The 20,042-nt window shown below is 39.1% G+C and overlaps 2 protein-coding genes across 3 annotated transcripts in view; one reads left to right on the forward strand and one right to left on the reverse strand.

Annotated features, from left to right (window-relative positions):
- CDKL3 (cyclin dependent kinase like 3) overlaps positions 1-254 on the reverse strand; it is a 59,683-nt gene extending 59,429 nt beyond the window's left edge. The window contains exon 1 of the mRNA XM_064595909.1: positions 128-254. The gene's annotated coding sequence lies outside the window, so the exon portion shown is untranslated. The remainder of the gene's footprint in view (positions 1-127) is intronic.
- Positions 255-2,848: 2,594 nt separating this feature from the next.
- On the forward strand, positions 2,849-18,077 carry UBE2B (ubiquitin conjugating enzyme E2 B). Of its 2 annotated transcripts, XM_064595910.1 has the most exons (6): positions 3,118-3,294; positions 5,418-5,498; positions 6,978-7,003; positions 11,262-11,351; positions 15,580-15,668; positions 16,736-18,077. In XM_064595910.1, the coding sequence occupies exons 1-6, from the start codon at positions 3,251-3,253 to the stop codon at positions 16,862-16,864; spliced, it is 459 nt and encodes a 152-aa protein (XP_064451980.1). In that variant the 5' UTR covers positions 3,118-3,250; the 3' UTR covers positions 16,865-18,077. The 2 variants fall into 2 exon arrangements, with proteins under 2 accessions (XP_064451981.1, XP_064451980.1); XM_064595911.1 differs by lacking the exon at positions 11,262-11,351 and having other exon boundaries at positions 2,849-3,294.
- The last annotated feature ends 1,965 nt before the right edge of the window (positions 18,078-20,042 follow it).

A 20,042-nucleotide genomic window follows, 5' to 3' on the forward strand; every position in this document is an offset into this window, starting at 1 on the left:
ACCAATCCATCAGGAGTGGGGTCCGCACACGCACACTTCTATCATACGCCCCTCAACTCTGGGGTTCCCGAAATACTGCAGTCGCCCACAGATCAGGCCCCCGGACCCAAGAAAACCTCAGCCCCACCGGTTCCTCAAACCAGACGTCTTAGGGTCTCGGACCAGTGTTGCGCCCCTTGCCCCGCAGTCGACCTCGTCCGGTCAGCAGCGGAAGTCTCAGCCCATTTTGCAGTCCCGCCGGCCCGGCTCCGCGCAGACCCTGCGGAACAACTCGACACCGACCCTACTTGGCTTGCCAGCCCCGCTAGTTCCAAGCAGCCCACTACCATGGCAACGGTGCCGCGGACCTCGCGCTCGGAGCCTACTGCGCAAGACCGGAACATCGGCCGGACGCCACCGCCCCGGCCCGACCCGGAAGAGAAAATGAGAATGGTGAAAACGAGTTCCCGGTGGGTGCTAAGTGAAAGCGTTCTTGGGGTTGGGGTGGGCAGTATACGGGTTGAGACCAACGCACAAGGTTGGTTTTGAGCAGAGGTGGGGGAGGATCCACATTTTACTGCACCGAGAGTCTGCATGTCTTCTAGGAAGGGGCAACAGAGGCGGAGGGTTGCCTAACCTGCGTCTTAGATGCCCCCAGGCCAAAGAACTTACGCCGCTGGTGCTGGATCCTAAAAGGATGGCTGGAGTCATTAAATAGAGACATCTTGTAAAACTAGTCTTCCGAGGAAGTCTTGTGTAATTATAGTCGTCTGAATTACCTAGTTACATTAATATTCCACAGACCTGAGTTCGATCTCAGCTGTCGGCATTCATCCTTAAAACGGGGTTAAGACGGTTCTCAAAATTAAGAATATTTCTTGAACACCTATATACTTTTAGTTTTTTTTCGAACTCGTCGTACTCCTTTTTAAAGACACCCTCTTTGGGAAAACAATTAAAAGGGCTCCGTAGACATACCGACATGGCCTGACATACAAGGGCACAGCAAAGGGGGGGAAGCCATTAACTAATTGCTTAAGAACTAGACATGGGGTTCTGCTGGCCTGACAGCTTCCATAAATTATGAGTTTCCATAACAATTATACATTGCTAGGTAAATGACACAATAGGGTATTTTTTGAAGTTTATTTTTAGCATTTCACTGCATGTGAACCTACCTGTATGTCTTCATCTTTAGCTATATACTGGGGAGAACTAGAATCGCTACGGCAGGAAGGCAAAAAATGAGAATATTTAGCATTTAATTTAGAGAATCTCATTTGTGAATGCATCACAGAACCTATCAAGAGTTAGGCTTGGGGCGCCTGGGTGGCTCAGTTGGTTAGGCGACTGCCTTCGGCTCAGGTCATGATCCCAGGGTTCTGGGATCGAGCCCCGCATCGGGCTCCCTGCTCGGCAGGAAGCCTGCTTCTCCCTCTGACCCTCTCCCTGCTTGTGTTCCCTCTCTCGCTATCTCTCTCTCTCTGTCAAATAAAAAAAAAGAGTTAGGCTTGGCTAATTTGATCACCAAGGCAGTTATAAAAGCAAAAGACAGAATTCAAGGTTTCAGAAAAAGGAGGTAGCAAGAAAGTGGGGGAAATTAACACTTTCAGTTTCCATGAGACTATGGGCAACTTGGCACAATGGTCCCATTTCACCTTGGGCTGAAGAATTACCCAGAAGGATATAAAGCGCTCAGAGTCCTCCAGACCATTAAAGCCCCAAGCCCAGGAATCAAAGGCAATGGAAGGAGAGAACTCAAGGAAATGTCAGAATCCCCACGGATTGCATCAACACCTCTGAGCTCCCTGGTAGGTGACATTTCAGGTCCATCTGCACCTTACTTAGTAGTGTAGAAAACCTGAAATGAGTTATCCAGATTAGATATATAACCCCCACCCAAGTCTGCAAAATCTCTTCCCCCACATCCGAGTCAGATTTGTAAGCCTTCTTGACAACCAACCACCCTTCTAAATGCTTTGAGATTTCATCTCCATGTACCCCCATCTTAGCCAAATCCATTGACTTTGACACCAATCCTCAAATGAGAGCAGACCTATGTTAAAATACGATTCCGTAATTCCATAGAGATAGTCAACAAACCTTAAGACCATCTCTACATTCTTTTTTGTCCTCAGAATTTCCAACGGTGGAAACCCCAGCGTAGTGCATATACAGGCTATTTGGTGGCCTTATGGAAGCATTTCAGGGAATTTTACTTAGTGTGGGCCTTAGTATTTCAATGCTGCACTCATTAAAAAATGGAAGTTCCCTCTGCCCCACGTACCAGATTTGGTAAGTCATTGTACCAACCAGAAAGGATTTTAAATCTATATTATTTTTGGCTCTGTTTTTTTTTTTTTTTAAAGATTTTGTTTATTTATTTGACAGAGAGAGACACAGCGAGAGAGGGAACACAAGCAGGGAGAGTGGGAGAGGGAGAAGCAGGCTTCCCCCTGGGCAGGGAACCCAATGCGAGGCTTGATCCCAGGACTCTGGGATCATGACCTGAGCCGAAGGCAGACGCTTAACCGACTGAGCCACCCAGGCGCCCCTTTGGCTCTGTTTTAAAGGAGCAAAGCAAGCTTTTGCTTCTGCCACGATCGCCGACCCTGTTCATGAAGCAAACTGGAGGGAAAACTAGTAAAGGCCTCTCCCCACCCTCAGCCCCATAAATTTGATCACTTGCTCCATAGACCTGACTGAGATTCAGGCGACGCTCCCACGTGATCTGTTCTAACTTCGTCATAGGGACACGTGGTTCTAGATACTTCGTCCCCTCCCCCTCAGGGGTGGATTGTTGACAACGCCGCCGGCAGTCACGTGATCTTACGTCATCCCACCTCCTTTCCCTGAAATCTGTGGCCCCGGATGAGCCTCTCTGTCCCCACCCGGTCGAGTTTAAACTACTGAAAGGGGGAGACGCAGGATGGTGTTTCGGCTTCGGGGTCTCTTAATCCACAATCTCCAGACCGAGAACAGAGAACACTAACTTCTCGATTAGACTAGGAAGCCAAAAGGATAGAACCCTGCTCAAAAGCTCCCATAACGAGCTTTCATGCGCCCCGTGCCCTTCTCCGCTACCCCTCAGTCTGTGGTACTGGCGGAGGGCGGAGGGATCTGGAGGCGGCGGAGGGAGACGTCATTGCAGGGTTGTTTGTGCAGCCTCGGCGGCGGCGGTGACCAACAGTGATTCGGCCGCTGTGCCGGGGGGTGGGGGGGCTGCGCGGGACTCTTTTCTTTCAGACTGACCGCGGGGCAGCTGAGGAGCATGTCGACTCCGGCCCGGAGGAGGCTCATGCGGGATTTCAAGCGGTAAGGGCCCTCACCTTCGCCTGGATGACGGCTCCTCCCCATAGCTGTGGGGCTGCAGGGCGGGGATCCGGGACACCTTCCTCTCATAACCCTAAGAGGGCCGACTGTGGGCCCAGCGGTACCGACGGAAGCCCAGTCCTAGCCCCGGTTCGCACTCCTTCATCCTTGCTTGCTCTTCCGACGTAAGAAATTTCGATACCCCCCTCCCCCAAAAGTAAGAAGATGGCTATGGTCTGTCCTAGGATTACCCGCTGCCCTCTTGGGTCAGCTGCCCGACGTTTGGCCCTAGAGCTCAAGCCTCATCCCTCCGCCCCTTCACCCTGTCGTGCCCGGTCCCTGTCCCCCAGAAGCAAACCCTTGCAGAATCTTTTTCCCTGCTTGGTGCACCAGTTTTCCTGGATGGCCCTGCGGTCTTCGCTGAGGGGCAGGGTTGGGGCGAAAAGCGCCCCCCCCCATTCTTTCTGCAGTGAGGGTGGGGTCTGCAGCGCGAGGTCGGGAGGTTGTTAACCCATCCTCCGAAACCCGACTCTCCCTCGCCCCCCCCCCGAAAGGACCTTGAGAACTGGCTTAGAGACCTGGGACTCGGGCTGGTAGCCCGGGCTGCTAGTGCCTTCTGGAGCTCAGCTCTGTGGCCTGGTGTATAAAGCCCTATCTATAGCCTCCAAAGTCTGGAAAAATGCCTTCCTTGAGGCTGGCGCTAACCTGATACTCCCTGGGCCTCCTTTTATAAAATAGGGTTTTGTTAGGTGGTGTTGGGTTTAGTGAGGAGGAAGTGACTTTTTTTTCAGTTGTTTACCTTTGAATACTTGGAGGTACGGGGGGGAAAATGAGAAAACTTAGCATTACGATCCACTGCACATTTTTAAGTGTTTTTTTTTTCCTGGGGAGATCTGCCCTAATTGAGACAAAATATCTAGTATAAAAACTTAGGTTAGCTGCTCAGGAAGTAACCTTTCAACTTCGCCATTATAAAGCCATAGGTGAAGCATTTGGAAGCCATTGTCTTGGGCTTTGGGCGGTTTATCATTGAATATATTCGTAACGTAGCCGTTTACCCTTGGTGGGCGAGAAGCAGCATAATTCTTTAAAGGCTTCTGGTCATCGTGGCTTAATGTGTTTGAGGTTGACTGAAAAGAACTATTTTTATGTAGTCTAATTTCAAAGTATCATATTATAGGACAATCACTACATACAGATACCTGTGTATAAAATGTCCCATTTATTTTTCTATTGAAATGACAGTCTTTACAAGGAGATGCTCTATTTGGTGCAAAAGTTGCCTTCTGAAGTTTAAAATCAAATTTCATGTTAGCTCCAATGAGTGAAAGCCAAACAATAAAACTTCAGTTCGTGTCCATTGTTACTCTGGTTTCTTACTGCCCATCTCTGTTAAATTCTGAGTTGAACACATGGCACCTTTCGTAGTTTTCCAATGGTCTTAAGGTTACGAGAATCTGATTGTGACAAATGTTGGAAGGTAGCTTTGTATCGCGTCTCCTGATAGGAGAGGTAGATTTAGCTGTAGCGCAGATCTTTAAAATAGGGACTGATGAAAAAACATAACTGAGGCTTGATTACTTTAAAGCTACTGCTAATTGAAGCAAATGGGATAAAGGTACTCGCCTGCCTAAAACTAGTTTGCTAATTAAATTGAATATCAGTGTTTTCAGTCATTTAGTGTTTGCCTTGAGGGTCCTTTGTTGGGTTGGTGGCCATGTTACACAGGTAGCTGTGGTTTGGACTCACATAGACCGTCTTTGCATGTTTACAGCAGCAAAAAAGATGGTCTGTGGAAATATTTTTTGCACTTGGGGCTTTTAATTTTTGTTGTTGATGGCAGTCTGTATGCATCACTTCTCGAAGATACATCTTAACCTTCATTTTCAAAGAGGGATGACTCCAAACCTCTTTAGAAATTTAGACAACTTGGAGAGGTATTTAATAAGTATATACAAGGTTGATTTTTTTTCCTTTTTAGTCCTATGGTTTATTCCACCTCAGCACAAGAACAAGGAAATGATTTAGTTTGTGTCAAAGTAGGTAGAATAGTCCATAAGGGTTCTCTTTGGCCTTCGTAGTGACCTTATTGTTCAACTTTGAAAATTACTACTCTCGATTTCTAGATTGCAAGAGGACCCACCTGTGGGTGTCAGTGGCGCACCATCTGAAAACAACATTATGCAGTGGAATGCAGTTATATTTGGGTGAGTAGAAAGATATAACAAATGATAGGTATGGTAATTCTTTAAGAAAAGTGAATGTATCCACTAGGCAAAGAGGCTGAAGTGGAATTGGGGGCTCTTACAGAAATTGCAAAATAAATTTTTTTAAAATTCTGTGTTTTTGCAGTTAACTCAAATTTATTTGTGTTGATGTTACTGCCTATGATTTTTATAAGCACTTTGGGTTTTACCTGATTAAAAATATCATTTGAAACTAAACAAGAAAAGGTAAATTATTTTCTACAGTAAAATGTACCAAGCAAATAAATGTTTATGCTTGCATTCTTTTGGACTGTAAAAAGACTAAGAAGAAAAAATACTCAGAGCTTCCAATGTGGCAAGAATAAACAAAAAATGTTAAACATTATATATATTGCATGTATGCTTTTTTTTTTTTTAAGAGACGGGTTAGGGATGGGAGCAGAGGGGCAGAGGAAGAGAGAGAATCTCAAGCAGGCTTCACAGCCAATGCCAAGCCCCACAGGGGGCTCAGTTCTCACAACCCTGAGATCATGACCTGAGCCTAAAGAGTTGGCTGCTTGACCAACTGAGCCACCTAGGCGCCTTGATTTAAAATTTCCTTATGCCTTTTCTCCTGTTTTTCTGGACTTGATCTTTTTTCTTTCACACTTTTGAAAACTAGGGTTTTGCACTAAAACTTCAAAGGAGCACCTTCATAAACAATTGAGTTGCCATTGAATTAGTTATGAGTCTATGTTAAATACTAGTGGAAAAGTTAGTGTAGTTTATTCTTCTAAAGAGATCTTAAATTCAAGCTAACTTGCAAAAAATAAACTTGATGGTGCTGGTTAGGAAAGATGAAATTGGGATATGGAGGCAGGGAAAAGATTTGAGCAAAAGAAAGTGGCTTTCTTGGTTACGTCAGTTCTATCTAGCTGTTTTGAACGAGCTGTTGCTCTGTTGGGAAGCAGGACACTTTGGTTTGGTGTTATAATTATCTTTAAAGGGTATTTCCATCTTACTGATAAAAATTGAAAATATGACTTTTTTCTCTTAAGAATACACATTTACAAAATGACTGGTTGGTATTTATGAACTGAAATTTTGTGTGCTAAAATTATGAGCCTTTTTTTGTTTTGTTTTGATCTTTTTCTAAACCCCCCCTAAAATGAAAACTTAGAAAATAGTTACCCTTTATGCCTACATCCATAAAAATCTAGGGCTAAGATGATAATAATAACTTTAAAATTCCACAAATCATTAAAATGAGCTCCTCTTTCTCTGAGTTTATCCTATCCACTCTTAAAAGTCAAAACGGGGTCACCTGGGTGGCTCAGTTGGGCAGCCAATTCTCGATCTCAACTCAGGTCTTGGATCTCAGGATCTTGGGGGTGGGCCCTGTGTTGGGTTCCGCACTGGGCCTGGAGCCTACTTAAAAAAAAAAAAATCAGGGAAAGGCAGAATGAAACATCTTTTAATCAGAAATCTTCTTGTTTTCAGACCAGAAGGGACACCCTTTGAAGATGGTAAGTCATTCTCAATTATGTTTTCTGTAGTACTGGGACACTGTTTTTAAGTAGGAAATTATAACACCAACATTTCTAATTTAAAACTATTTTCTATTGTTACTAGGTCAAATTAAATAATGCTACTGAGAATTTATAGTTCACACATCAGCTTGACCACCTCCATTGCCAGTTCTTTGTGTTACTTTGGTATTTGGCTGTAGAACTGTAGACCTAGATGATAGGTTAAAGGAGAGTAATCATGCTCTTTTAACATTGTTATCTACGTTGATAAGGTGTTGAGCTGAAATTGTTCTTCAGCGCACATAGCTGGGGCATCTGGTTTGCTCAGTCAGTAGACCATGTGACTCAATCTCAGGGTTGTAAGATTGAGGCGCACATTGGGTGCAGAGATTACTTAAAAAAATTTTAAAATCTTAAAAAAAAAAAAACCCACATAACGTAGCTGCCAGTAGCACACATACTACAGCTTACTTTTGATACCCATAAATAGTTAGCATTCTGTGAAATCTTTTGCATCTTAAATTTAGTTTTTTTCACCAAAAGCCAGGAAAATGGAAAACTGGTTCTGATACATGTTTATAATTGAGCTTTTCATATTGATTTTAACCAGGTTCTTAGATTTTCCCTAATAATAGCATAGATATTTAAGAGTTGTTGAACAGGTTTTTAATTATCAAAATGGCTCCAGAATTAACCCATCAAAGATATTTACACAAAGATACTGATTGTACTATTTTTAAGGAGATAGCCTGAATGCCTAATAGGGGAAAATGGTTAAACAAATTTATGATTTGTGGAATTAGATTGTAGAATATCATGTACTTGTTAAAGAATAAGGTAGATCTGGACATGAGTCTCAAGAGACAAAGTTTCAGAATGATACATATTGTTATTACATTTTTACCAGATACATGTATGTAAGTGTGTGTATTAAAGGGCTGTGTACCATACTGTTGAAAGTGGTTACTACTAAGGTGAGGGTAAGGAATGGAAGATAAGTACTTAAGGACTTTAACTTTTTGCACTATACCAGGGGTTCTTGGGTGGTCCATGAGCCCCCTCTTCAAGTCCCTAAGCCTGTTTCATGGATTCTTTTTTTTTTTTTTTTTTTAAGATTTTATTTATTTATTTGAGAGCGAGAGAATGAGAGAGAGCACATGGGGGGGGTGGTCAGAGGGAGAAGCAGACTCCCTGCCGAGCAGGGAGCCCGATGCGGGACTCGATCCAGGGACTCCAGGATCATGACCTGAGCCGAAGGCAGTTGCTTAACCAACTGAGCCATCCAGGCGCCCCTCATGGATTCTTTGTAATTAAAACTGTCTTTATACTGATACTAAGACATTTGCCCTTTTTACTCTGTCAGCATTTGCACTGGTGGTACAAAAACATTAGTGGCTAAAACTGGACCTATGCAGTTTAGTATCCCACAAATCAACACAGTGGCTCTAAACTGTACTAATAGTCATTGTATCTATGTATGTATGTAGAAATTAAAATTTTTTTTAAGATTTTTTTTTTAAGTAATCTCTACACCGAGCGTGTGGGGCTCGAACCCACAACCCCAAGATAAAGAGTCTCACACTCCACCAACTGAGCCAGCCAGGTGCCCCATATTCTTTGCATTTTAAAAGCTGCCAATTTCACTTAAAAATTTTTTGTCTTGATGGCCAAAAAAAAAAAAAAAGTCTTGATGAAAAAGTAGATGTTACTATTATTACTGAATTCTGACCCTTGAGTATACATTTTTAAAATATTCTGTGTGATTAAGTGGAATGTATGCATAAAACACTTCTCTTGTGATGATTTTCTGGAGGAAAAGCACTTCTGCAGTTGTTTGAGTTGCAACTTGAACTTTTTTTCATGGAACATTTTTACTTGAATGAATGAGACAAACATAATTTAGATTCGACCGTTTGGCAGATATACTCAAAAGTGACTTAAGTGAGCTGTTAGATCAAGGAAAGTAACAGTATTGTTGCTACCCTCCCCCCTCTCATGCTCTCTCTATCTCGTTCTCTCTCTCAAATAAACAAAATTTTTAAAAAATAAATAAATAATGGTTTCCCAGTACTTTAAGACTTCTGATAACATCAGTAGGTGGTATTACCAAATGGTGATTTGTTTTTGGATAGTATATAATGAAATGTGGCAACATTTACAAGAATTGTATCATTCATTGAACCAATATTTTCTGAACGACCAGTGTATAAAAGAAAATTAGGGACGGATAAAACATTTATGCAGTGTGTAACAGATTTTAGTGTAAGTGATGCAAAAAATATGTATGCTTTCAGACTCTACATTGCAACTAACCCTTAAAAACCTACCACTTCCTTACTGTAGTAATCAAAAAAGAGTATCTACAATTATCTGAAAAAACTATTAAAATGTTCCTTTTTCACTTAACATTTTTGTGAGACCTCGTTTTCTTCCTGTACCTCATCCCAGAACAGCATATTGCAACAGATCGAATGCAGCAGCAGCTGAGAGAATCCAGCTGTCTTCTATTAAGCCAGTCATTAAAAAGATTTGCAGAAATGTAAAACAGTGCTAAGCTTCTCACTAACTTTGTGGGGAAATATATTACTTTTCATTAAATGTTACTTAAGTTAATGTGTAGTGAGTTTACAGTAATTAATGAATGAATTTTTAAAAATTTTCTGGGTTGGGGCGCCTGGCTGGCTCAGTTGGTAGAGCATGTGACTCTTGATCTCAGGGTCATGAGTTAGAATCTCATATTGAGCATAGAAATTACTTTAAAAAAAAAATTCATGAGTTAAATACTGTCTAATATAAGAAATACTGATAGTTATATTCAGTGGCATGCTGGAGGCAGTTTGTACTGATTCATGAGAACAGATTGTTAAAAATTGAGGGGAATTTTTGCAAGCTAATTATTAAAGAGCCAATATTTAAAAATGAAATTATTTTCCATTTTTGGTAGAAATATATAAAATGGTATGTTGTCACACGTATCCCTCCCCATCTTTGCATTCAGTTGACTTCCCACTGGAAGCTTGGCCATGATTGGGAATAAGAGTATAAAGGGGTCCTGAGACTCCATAAAGTGGGCGGGAAAAAACGTGAAAATTGCTGTTCATATGTGTGTAGGCTGAAATTTTTACAATGTACTTTTTTAAATTAAAGCAAATTAAAATGCACACTTTCAAAATACATAATTAGATATAAGAATATAAGACTATCTTCACTATTTAACTGTACTTTTCATAACACCTCTGATGTATTCAGAATATGAAATAGATACCACATTTGATTTTGCTTGTATCTTTGGCTTCCCTAATCCCAAATTTCCAAGCAGCAAAAAATGTGAAAAGGTAGAGGTTGTATACCAAATATATAAACTATCAGATAAAATAAATAGAAGGATTTTTGTTTTTTAAAACTGCATTGATGAAATCAGGGAAGAACCTTCTAGAGACATCTGGAATGGTTTAAACTTTTATTGACTTCCTTAAGAATAAGTCTGAATTTACTGAGTATGTCCAAGGGGTTGCAGTTAGAATACCTCTCCAACCTTCAGGTGGACTTCCTCAAAATAAAAGAACTCTGGATAGTGAATAAACAGAAGTACAAAACCCAGTAATAATGGTTATTTCTGCAAAATAGATTTGGAATTGGAGTTGAGAGTCCTACTTTGTACACTGTGAACAGATTGACTTTCTTAGAAATGCATAATTTTTTTAAAAGCCTGTGTCTGTACTGACCATAAAATACTGCTTTACAAGAGTGTACCATGTTGGTCTATAACCAACAGTAGGCAGTTACACTTACTGGTTCTTGGCATGTTTAAGTGAAAGGATTCGTATGGGAACAGAGAGACCTTTCAAATTAATGTCCATGCCTCCAATCTAAGTCCTTTGTCATGTGGTAGTTAGCCCCTCTCAAAATCTTTTGGCATTCCCCTTCTAAGCTATAATAAACTTAGCTGTAGTTCCCCAAATGTGCATTTTAAATTTCAGTAGCTAGGGCCAAATTGCCTTCCAAAAATATGGCAGTTTAACATTCCCACCAATAGCACATGAAAGTGTGTGTTCCCAAGTGCTTGCCAGTGCTGTATGTTACCAGTCTAACGTAAATCAAAGTATATTTAATACGTTTTATGTGCTAAGACATAATTGACATTACTTTTTGTGTGGTTGTGCAAAAACCACTATGGGTTGGGAATTCATTGATGAAGATATTAAAAAATAATGCTTGTCTTTACCATAATTATTTTGGTTTGTTTTCTATCTAGGTACTTTTAAACTAGTAATAGAATTTTCTGAAGAGTATCCAAATAAACCACCAACTGTTAGGTTTTTATCCAAAATGTTCCATCCAAATGGTAAGTAACATTTTATTTATTAAACTTCGTAAGTGATGGGGGGAAAAGAGTTCTTTCCTTCCTTGTAGGCCTTGCCCCATACTTCTCACTGCTATAGGCCACTACTGGATGTTGCTTCCATGTCAGTATTGGCTACGTTTTTGTAGCCTGGAATCTTTAGAAGGTTCCAAATTTCAGGTAAAGTTGTTTTGTCTTAATACTTTTGATTTTAAAATAATACCTAATCATTTGTAGAAATGTGAAGGATACCAAAAAGAATTTGTTGCTTAAGATTTAGCTTTTTAAAAAAAATAGGGCGCCTGGGTGGCTGTCGGTTGAGGGTCTGTCTGCCTTCAGCTCAGGTCATGATCCCACGGTCCTGGGATCAAGTCCCGCATCGGGCTCCCTGCTCAGTGGGGAGTTGTCTTCTCCCTTTACCCTTCCCCCCTGCTTATGATCTCTCCCACTCTTTCTCTCTCTCTCAAATAAATAAAATCTTCAAAAATAATAAACTACAAATAAATGCTGTACAAAATTGAGATCATATTGTACATAGTTACATAACTTTTTATATACTATGAACATCTTACGAATATTCTTTTGTATCATTCTTAATGGCTGCATACATGTTCTGTGAGGTAACCATAATTAATCTGTGTCCAGTTGTTGGTGATTTTCAGGGTTTTTTTAAGATTTTATTTTATTTTGAGAGAGAGTGCAAGTGCGGGGGGAGGGGATACAAAGGGGGCGGGGAGAGAGAATCTTAAGCAGGCTCCACGTTCAAGGCGGAGCCTGCCGAGGGGCTCCATCTCGTGACCCTGAGATCAAGCAAGACCTGAGCCAAAATCAAGATTCGGTTGCTTAACCAACTGAGCCACCCAGGTGCCCCAAGTTGTTTGTAATTTTATTTTATTTTTTTAAAAGATTTTATTTATGGGCGCCTGGGTGGCTCAGTTGGTTAAGCGACTGCCTTCGGCTCAGGTCATGATCCTGGAGTCCCGGGATCGAGTCGGGACTCCCTGCTCGGCAGGGAGTCTGCTTCTCCCTCTGACCCTCCTCCCTCTCATGCTCTCTGTCTCTCATTCTCTCTGTCTCAAATAAATAAATAAAATCTTTAAAAAAAAAAAAGATTTTATTTATTTATTTGACAGAGAGAGAGAGAGCACAAGCAGGGGGAGGGGCAGGCAGAGGCAGAGGGAGAAGCAGGCTCTTTGCAGAGCAGGGGGAGCCTGATGTCGGACTCGATCCCAGGACCCTGGGATCATGACCTGAGCTGAAGGCAGTCGCCCAACCAACTGAGCCACCCAGGCACCCTGTTTGTAATTTTATTTTATTTTATTTTATTTTATTTTAAGATTTTATTTATTTATTTGAGAGAGAGAGAATGAGAGAGAACACATGAGAGGAGATAGGGTCAGAGGGCGAAGCAGACTCCCTGCCGAGCAGGGAGCCCGATGCGGGACTCGATCCAGGGACTCCAGGACCATGACCTGAGCCGAAGGCAGTCGCTTAACCAACTGAGCCACCCAGGCGCCCCCGTTTGTAATTTTAAACAGCACTTTGAACATTCTTGAAAATCTTCCCAAATACCCATGAATATTATCATAAGTTTTTAGAAGTGGGATTACTGAGTCAAAGATTCATATGTTTTTAAGGCTTTTTTAAGTACAGTTTTCCATTTTTTCTCTCGTTCTTTCATTTGGAGAAATTTATTTACTTATTAAAGATTTTATTTATTTTTTGACACAAGGAGAGAACACAAGCAGGGGGAGTGGCAGGGAGAAGGAGGGGCAGGCTCCCCGAGGAGCAGGGAGCCCGATTCAGGTCTCAATCCCAGGACTCGGATCATGACCTTAGCGGAAGGCAGATGCTTAACTGACTGAGCCACCCAGTCGCCCCTGGAGAAATTTATTTTATTCCTATTTTCCATAAATGGTTTCTGAGTGACTTTTGTAATTAAATTTGCTCTTCTATGACTTCCTGTTTACTTCTAATACACATTGTATATTCCTGGATAATACATTACTGTACGAAAGACTTATTTTCCAAAATATTTAAGCTTTCCTTTTTGTAACCTTTGCTCATTTAAATATGGTCTTCCCCATCAGTTAACTTACTTGCAGAAGGAGTCACTTAATATTTATTCCACTTTAGTTTAATCTTAGACTTGTTATTGAATTGACCCACAATGTAGTAAGAAGGATCTGTAAATGAAGGAAGGTGGAAAAGACTATACAATGTGCAGGGGGTTCTATGTTTGTAGGTATAGTATTTTCTTCGTTGGGGAAACAGTGTATTAGGTTATTTCTCATTCCTTCATATTAATAACAGTGGTTACCCTTTTTTCTTTTACCAGTACTTTTTTATTAACTTTCTGGTCTACTTTTTAAACATTTTTATTTGAAATACTATTCACATACTGTGCTGTTCATTCATTTAAATTACACAGTTCAGGGGTTCTTAGTATACGGAGTTGTGCAACCATCACCATATCAATTTTAGAATATTTTTATCTCTCCCCAAAAAATCCCATGACAGTTGGCAGTCACTCCCTTTTCTCCCAGCACCCTAGCCCTAGGCAGTCGTATTTTCTTACCTCTGTAGATTTGCCTGTTCTGGACATTTCATATAAATGAAATCCTATAATGCATGTTGGCTTTTGTGACTGACTTCTTTCAGCTAGCATAGTTTTCAGGGTTCATCCATGTTGTAACTGTATTCTATTTCCTTTTATGGCTGAATGAAATTTCATTATATGAATATACATACTCTGTTTTTTTTATCACCAGTTGATGGATGCTTGATTTCTAGTTTACTTTTGGATTACTTCTTAGAAATAGTTACTAGTTCAAAACTTAAAAATCATTTTGTACTTTTATGGGTTTTACAGAGGTGATAATTGTTCTTTAGACTTGCCAAGTTTGATGTTCCTGTGGGATAGATAGTAAGCCGTTGACTAGGCTGCTTTAAAGCAGAGAGTTAAATCTGGTCTAAAGCCAGTAAGTGGAAGTAGCTAGCACATATGGATGGTCATTGAGGCCATGAGAGTGAATAACATCACCCAGAGGCTGTATACAGGGCCAGAAGGAAGAGGATGGAGGATAGAGAGAGCCCTGAGAAACCGACAGTATTTAAGTAGAATTTGCCTCCCCTCCCCCCAAAAGCCTTACTTATTCCTGTCTTTATGTAGGGTGATAGGCTTGCTCCATGAAGCTTTCCAAAGTTTAACAGTGTCTATTACATTTAAATGCATTTATCCTTTGTCAACACAGCAGTTCTACTTCTGGAAATTTGTCATGTAGACATAGAGTCTCACAAGTGGGTAAACATTTATGTTCATTGTATTTTCACATAATCAGTTCAAGAGGAAAGAAGACTTCCCAAATGTTAAAGACTTAAAACATATTAATCATTGGATTTTTATTTTATTTTTTTATTATGAAAGGAAAGCATACTCATTAAAAACAAATCATAAGAATCATGGAACACTACATCAAAAACTAATGATGTAATGTATGGTGATTAACATACAATAAAAAATTTTTAAAAAATCATAAAATACAAGAATCCTATTACTTACAGAGAGCCAGTACTTATATTTTGGCATTTAGTCTTAACAAATGTTTTTGTAACTACACATACTTCAAATGAAAATATTTAAATATTTTGTAAAAAAATACTATCCTCTAAAAATTGAAAACTTATTAAGACATTATGGATCTTTATCAGTTAACAGAGGGTAGATGTGTATCGTTTCTCCCTTGGCTACATTGGTATTGGTTATATGAATATACTGTTAATTTAGCCAGTCATCTCTTTATGGACCACAAGGTCTAATTTTACACGCTTATAAACAGTATTATAGTGAACTTCCTATAAATAAAACTTCATGTGTCCACATTTATTTCTTGTAGGAATAATTTCTGGGAGAGTAATTACGATGTCAAAAAATAAGTTTTTTTTTTTTTCAAGAGCTTTATTTGAGGAGTTTAGAAATAGATGCTTTAAACAGATTGGGTATAAAGGTGGGTGTTGAAAAAATTTAGCTCTGACAAAGCTTCCTGATGAAAAGGTGCAAAATAAGAGACCTTAGTTTTAACACTGGTTTTCCTGTGAGACAAGAGGGTTTGGTAATTAATGTTCAGAACTTCTGACTGGGCCAAGCATTCTGTTTGTGGTAAAGATTTCTCTTTCAACTGTTAAATATGATGAAGTTAATAGGTAACCAATTTTAGTGTTGTCTTTGCAGTGTATGCTGATGGTAGCATATGTTTAGATATCCTTCAGAATCGATGGAGTCCAACATACGATGTATCTTCTATCTTAACATCAATTCAGGTAAGTGTGTGTTAGGTTGCATCATGATTTTTCAAGATTCTATGGGATACAGTCAGCTCCTTTAGGAGCAGTAGCAGGTAACCAATGGCACAGCCTGGATAAAATCCTGTGGTTTTCAGACAACTGGTCTGCTTTTTGTTAGTGACCACATTGGATCAAACACACAGTTTCCTGATCCTTATGTAAACAAAGTGTGCTCACAGGTCAGGTATTATTTATTCCCATGAAGCATAACCAGAGGATGTAGAAAAGGAAAATGCTTCTTGGAAATAGAAAGATGATTGCTTAGAAAAACCATAGGGACCTCAGGAAACTGCCAAGTGCAGAGAACCATTAAGTATGTCACCCTATCCAAGAAATCCTATTTTAAAAAAAGGTAGTGTAACCATTTGCCAAAACACTGTGGCAGATTATTTCAGAGTTGACCTTGAATGACAGTTTTGGAGAGAGGTGGAGTGAGGGATGTTTTAGTTTATGTGGATGTTTAATTTATGAGGAGCAGAAGTAAAATTTGGGTTTGTGACCTTCTTTTTAAGCCTTTCCTATCACATTTCTTCTTTAATTCAGGTCATTTTATAAGCATTGTTTTCAACTTCCCTATTTTATTCCCTTGCTGCTGGATGTATATGTTTTCTTGATAGAAGGAAACAAGACTCACTACCCAACTTATGTCAGACATTTGCAAACCACAAAATAGAGTTTAACTTTGGAAAATGCTATTTCTAGGTATTGTATATTTAACCAAATCGAGCTGTTTATTTCTTGGCCAATGTTTCAGTATGTTGAAGAATATTCTTTCCCAATTTCTTTGAAATTAGAGGTCTTAAGGCAGTTGAGTACTCTGTGTTTTAGAAGCTTCAGTTCTCTAGCAGCAGGAAATTATTAAATTCATCAAGCCATTTCTGAAAGTATTTAAGACCTAAAAATATAGAAGTTACATACTAATATCTGCCATTTCTTTACTGAGTAATTTGTTCTTTTGTACAGTCTCTCTGTTCCATATCTAGACCCATGTTAATGTAAAGAGTAACTCTACAAATCCTTTTTTCTTTTCTCTTTCCTTCCAGTCTCTGCTGGATGAACCGAATCCAAACAGTCCAGCCAATAGCCAAGCAGCACAGCTTTATCAGGAAAACAAACGAGAATATGAGAAAAGAGTTTCGGCCATTGTTGAACAAAGCTGGAATGATTCATAATAGACAACTGGTCTGTTAATTTTTTCATCATTGTTGTGTATAATTTACCTCTCAGTAGAAAGGCTAACAAATTTTAAGTGCCACAGGTTTTAAGGATTCTGCAGAGAAAAAAAAAGTCCTTCAGTTTAGAACCTACAAAAGCTTGTGTATCTTGATTAATGTACTTTTTATTGCATGGTGTGAACTAAGTTATTGCTTACATAAATTTGTAATATATCCTGTTTGTATTTTTTTCCAAGTGTATAATGTTGGTGTGGAGTTTTCATGACAGAATAATACACATTTTGTAAATCTGTACTTTTTTCAAATATTGAATGCCTTATTTTTGAATTCTTTAGATTTTTAAATTGGAGAAAAGCACTTAAAGTTTTTTATATATGAATATTACATGTAAAGCTGTTAAAATACATAACTTCAGTGCAAGAGACTTTGTCACTTATTTCCTTATCTGTGTAGGAGGGGTTAATAAGTCTCTAGCTCTCCATCAATTGATAGTTTATTTCCAGTTTCAAAAGAACAGATTTATATTTTATCAAGAAATTCTTCAAATTTGATTCTAACCACCAATTATAATTTCCGACTTTATTTTAAATGTTTGAATGAAACTAAATCCATTTCACTTGAGCAATTATAGACCTAACTGGTTTGATTCTGTCCAACTCTGTATTTAGGCCACTTGTTACTGTTTCTTCATGCACTACTTACTGTTAAACTGTACCTTTTGCAATTTCACAGTTTGTACCTCTACCATGAGCAATTGGCACCTCTACCGGGAGCAGAGAGCTAATGCAACTTATTTGCTGCTTGATAGCACTTTAAAAGATTTTTGATAATGAAGAAAGTAAAACCGTAAACATTTACCAAAATCCATGCCCCACTATTAACACTGAGTAAGAGTTGGTTGCATTGGTTTAGCAAGGCAGATATTTGGAAGGGATCTTGGTGTAACTTAAAATATTTGAAAACTGCCTTTTAATGCAATTGCGTATCTGTTTATTCTGGAAAAATGTTTTAATACCAGGGCCTGCTGAGTTGCTTTCTCTTGTGGAGATTTTTCTTTTTTTTAATCTCCTAAGTTGTATAAAAGTTGTACTGCATCTTAGTTTACTGGATAAATTTAAAACACAGTATTGTAGAAAGCTAATACAAAGCTATCCTATGCCTTCAAATAGTACAGAAAATGGAAAATATACAAGTAAATTCTGTTGAAACACCTGTGTAGTCTTTCTAGTAGTTAAAACAGCTATTTGAGTAACCCCAGTAGTTTCTTGTCCTATTCTTACTAGCTTAGTAAGCTAACAGTTTCTCTGTTGGAAGACTAGGATCGCAGTGTCTGCAGCTTCTATTTTTTAGGCCAAGTTTAACACTGGAAGGGTAAGTGCTGATGTTTCCCTTTAAGTTATTACTTGGCAAATTTTGGGGTAAGTGTATGATCTTAGGAAGCTTTTTATACAAATAAGAGTCCACTCACTGGAATTAATGGCCAGAAAGATGCTTATGGGTACTTTTTGGTTGTACTAAATGTGATGCTTTCATATTCAGCTCTGAGACAAAGTGTAGTTTCTGTAGACATTTACTCCAGTGACTGACTCTTAAATATAACAGTAGGTATGAGAGTCTCCCCTCTTACTTCATTAAATGCTATTTGGTTACTGCTTCAAAATCTATTTTTATCTTAATCTGTATATTTCAAGTTGATAATTATAAGGGGGTCACATCTCAGTTTGCAGGGAGTCTCTGAGCTCAAAGTCCTAAGTTCAACACATGCATAAAACTCCTATCTCGTCCACATTCCCATTGGAGAAAATTCTTAGGAAGATTCCTCTCCCAGTTACTCCTCCGTTTTTTTTCTGCAGCCTTGGAACAGATTCCTATTTCTTTGGTTGAGTACTAGATGTAAACCTTCAATTTACAAGGTTACACCATACAAAAATGTTTACTTTTACACTAGGTAAATTTTATAAATGTGTGTGGTATAGCAGGAGGCTAGAACTAAGTCATTTATTTCGGCATGAAGTTGGATTCATGCTAAAGTTTAAATGCATTTGTGATGCACTTCCTCTGTAACAGTACTTCTGACGTAGAATGCTCACTGTGCGTGGCACTATTTGAAGCACCGTAACATCTATGATCCCATTTCATACAGTAATCCTGTGAGGTAGGTACCATTATATTACAGATGAGGAATCTAGATACAGAGATGAAGTGAGTGATTTGTTGAAGATCAGCAAGCTAGCTGGTGATAGAGCTGGGATTTGTACCTGGGCAACCTGGTCTTTTAGCCAAGAAGTAGACTATCCCTCAGAAATAATAAGGTATTGAGTTCAGTTTTAGAAAACCTGTTAGACTTAAATACGTCCCTCTCATTTTTAAAAATACTTGAGTTGATTTAGACTTGGGCACAGACTCGTATCTATCGAGTGAAGAAGTTTTCTTGACCACCATTTTCTACTTCTATTTTTTTTGGTTATAGGAACACCTTCTGGTCTCCGATATAAAGGACTATGACCTATGACTTATCAATAGACCAGATTTTTTTCCCCTTCATGGAAATATTCTTGAGTCAGTACCCCCACACACCCCAGTAAAAGTTCCGTGAATAACTTCTGAAACTGATCTAAAAATTCTTACTCCTGTAGGTAGGTAGAAGGTAGTGAAAAAGAAATCTATTAAAGGTGCCTTATTTAGTAACTGTATTTTGTGCTTAGTAAACAAAGTACCTGTCTACTTAATTGATTCATTTAGTACTCTGAAGAAAGAACCCTAGGGCTCATATAATACAATTTAAGAGTTATGTCTGAGGTATTTTGAGCTCTCAGTTCTCCCAAGTTTTAAGAGATAGGGATCAACTTTTTAGGTCTTGGTGGTATTTATTACAATTCCTTTCTGTTGCATTTCATAATGCAGAGTCCCAGAGGAATCTCAGTTATGTGGGGATTATTATGTAAATAGAAAAGTCAGTAGTTGCAAAGCTATTAAAGGTAAATGAAATTGTCCATAGGGCAAGGGCCTTGTGCCAAGATGGTAGCTCTGTTACTTCAGTTCCCATCTAGTTAGGAAAAAACAACTGCTGTCAGATAGGAATAAAGATTAGTTTTCTTTAGTTATTCAAGTATATGACATGGAGGAAAGAGAAACTCTTATTGTTGTTGTTTTCTGTCCTTTGAAAAAGAATATA

This window comes from Mirounga angustirostris, unplaced genomic scaffold (assembly GCF_029215605.1).
Source record: "Mirounga angustirostris isolate CCGP_5_RB_7025 unplaced genomic scaffold, mMirAng1.0.hap1 SCAF_7, whole genome shotgun sequence".
Classification (NCBI taxonomy): Eukaryota; Metazoa; Chordata; class Mammalia; order Carnivora; family Phocidae; genus Mirounga; species Mirounga angustirostris.

Bases quoted from the DNA above. Each gene is read 5' to 3' on its own strand.
- UBE2B (XM_064595910.1), top strand. From the start codon at position 3,251: ATGTCGACTCCGGCCCGGAGGAGGCTCATGCGGGATTTCAAGCG. The intron at 7,004-11,261 runs GTAAGTCATTCT...TTTTCTATCTAG, and splicing joins AGGGACACCCTTTGAAGATG to GTACTTTTAAACTAGTAATA. The intron at 15,669-16,735 runs GTAAGTGTGTGT...CTTTCCTTCCAG, and splicing joins CTATCTTAACATCAATTCAG to TCTCTGCTGGATGAACCGAA.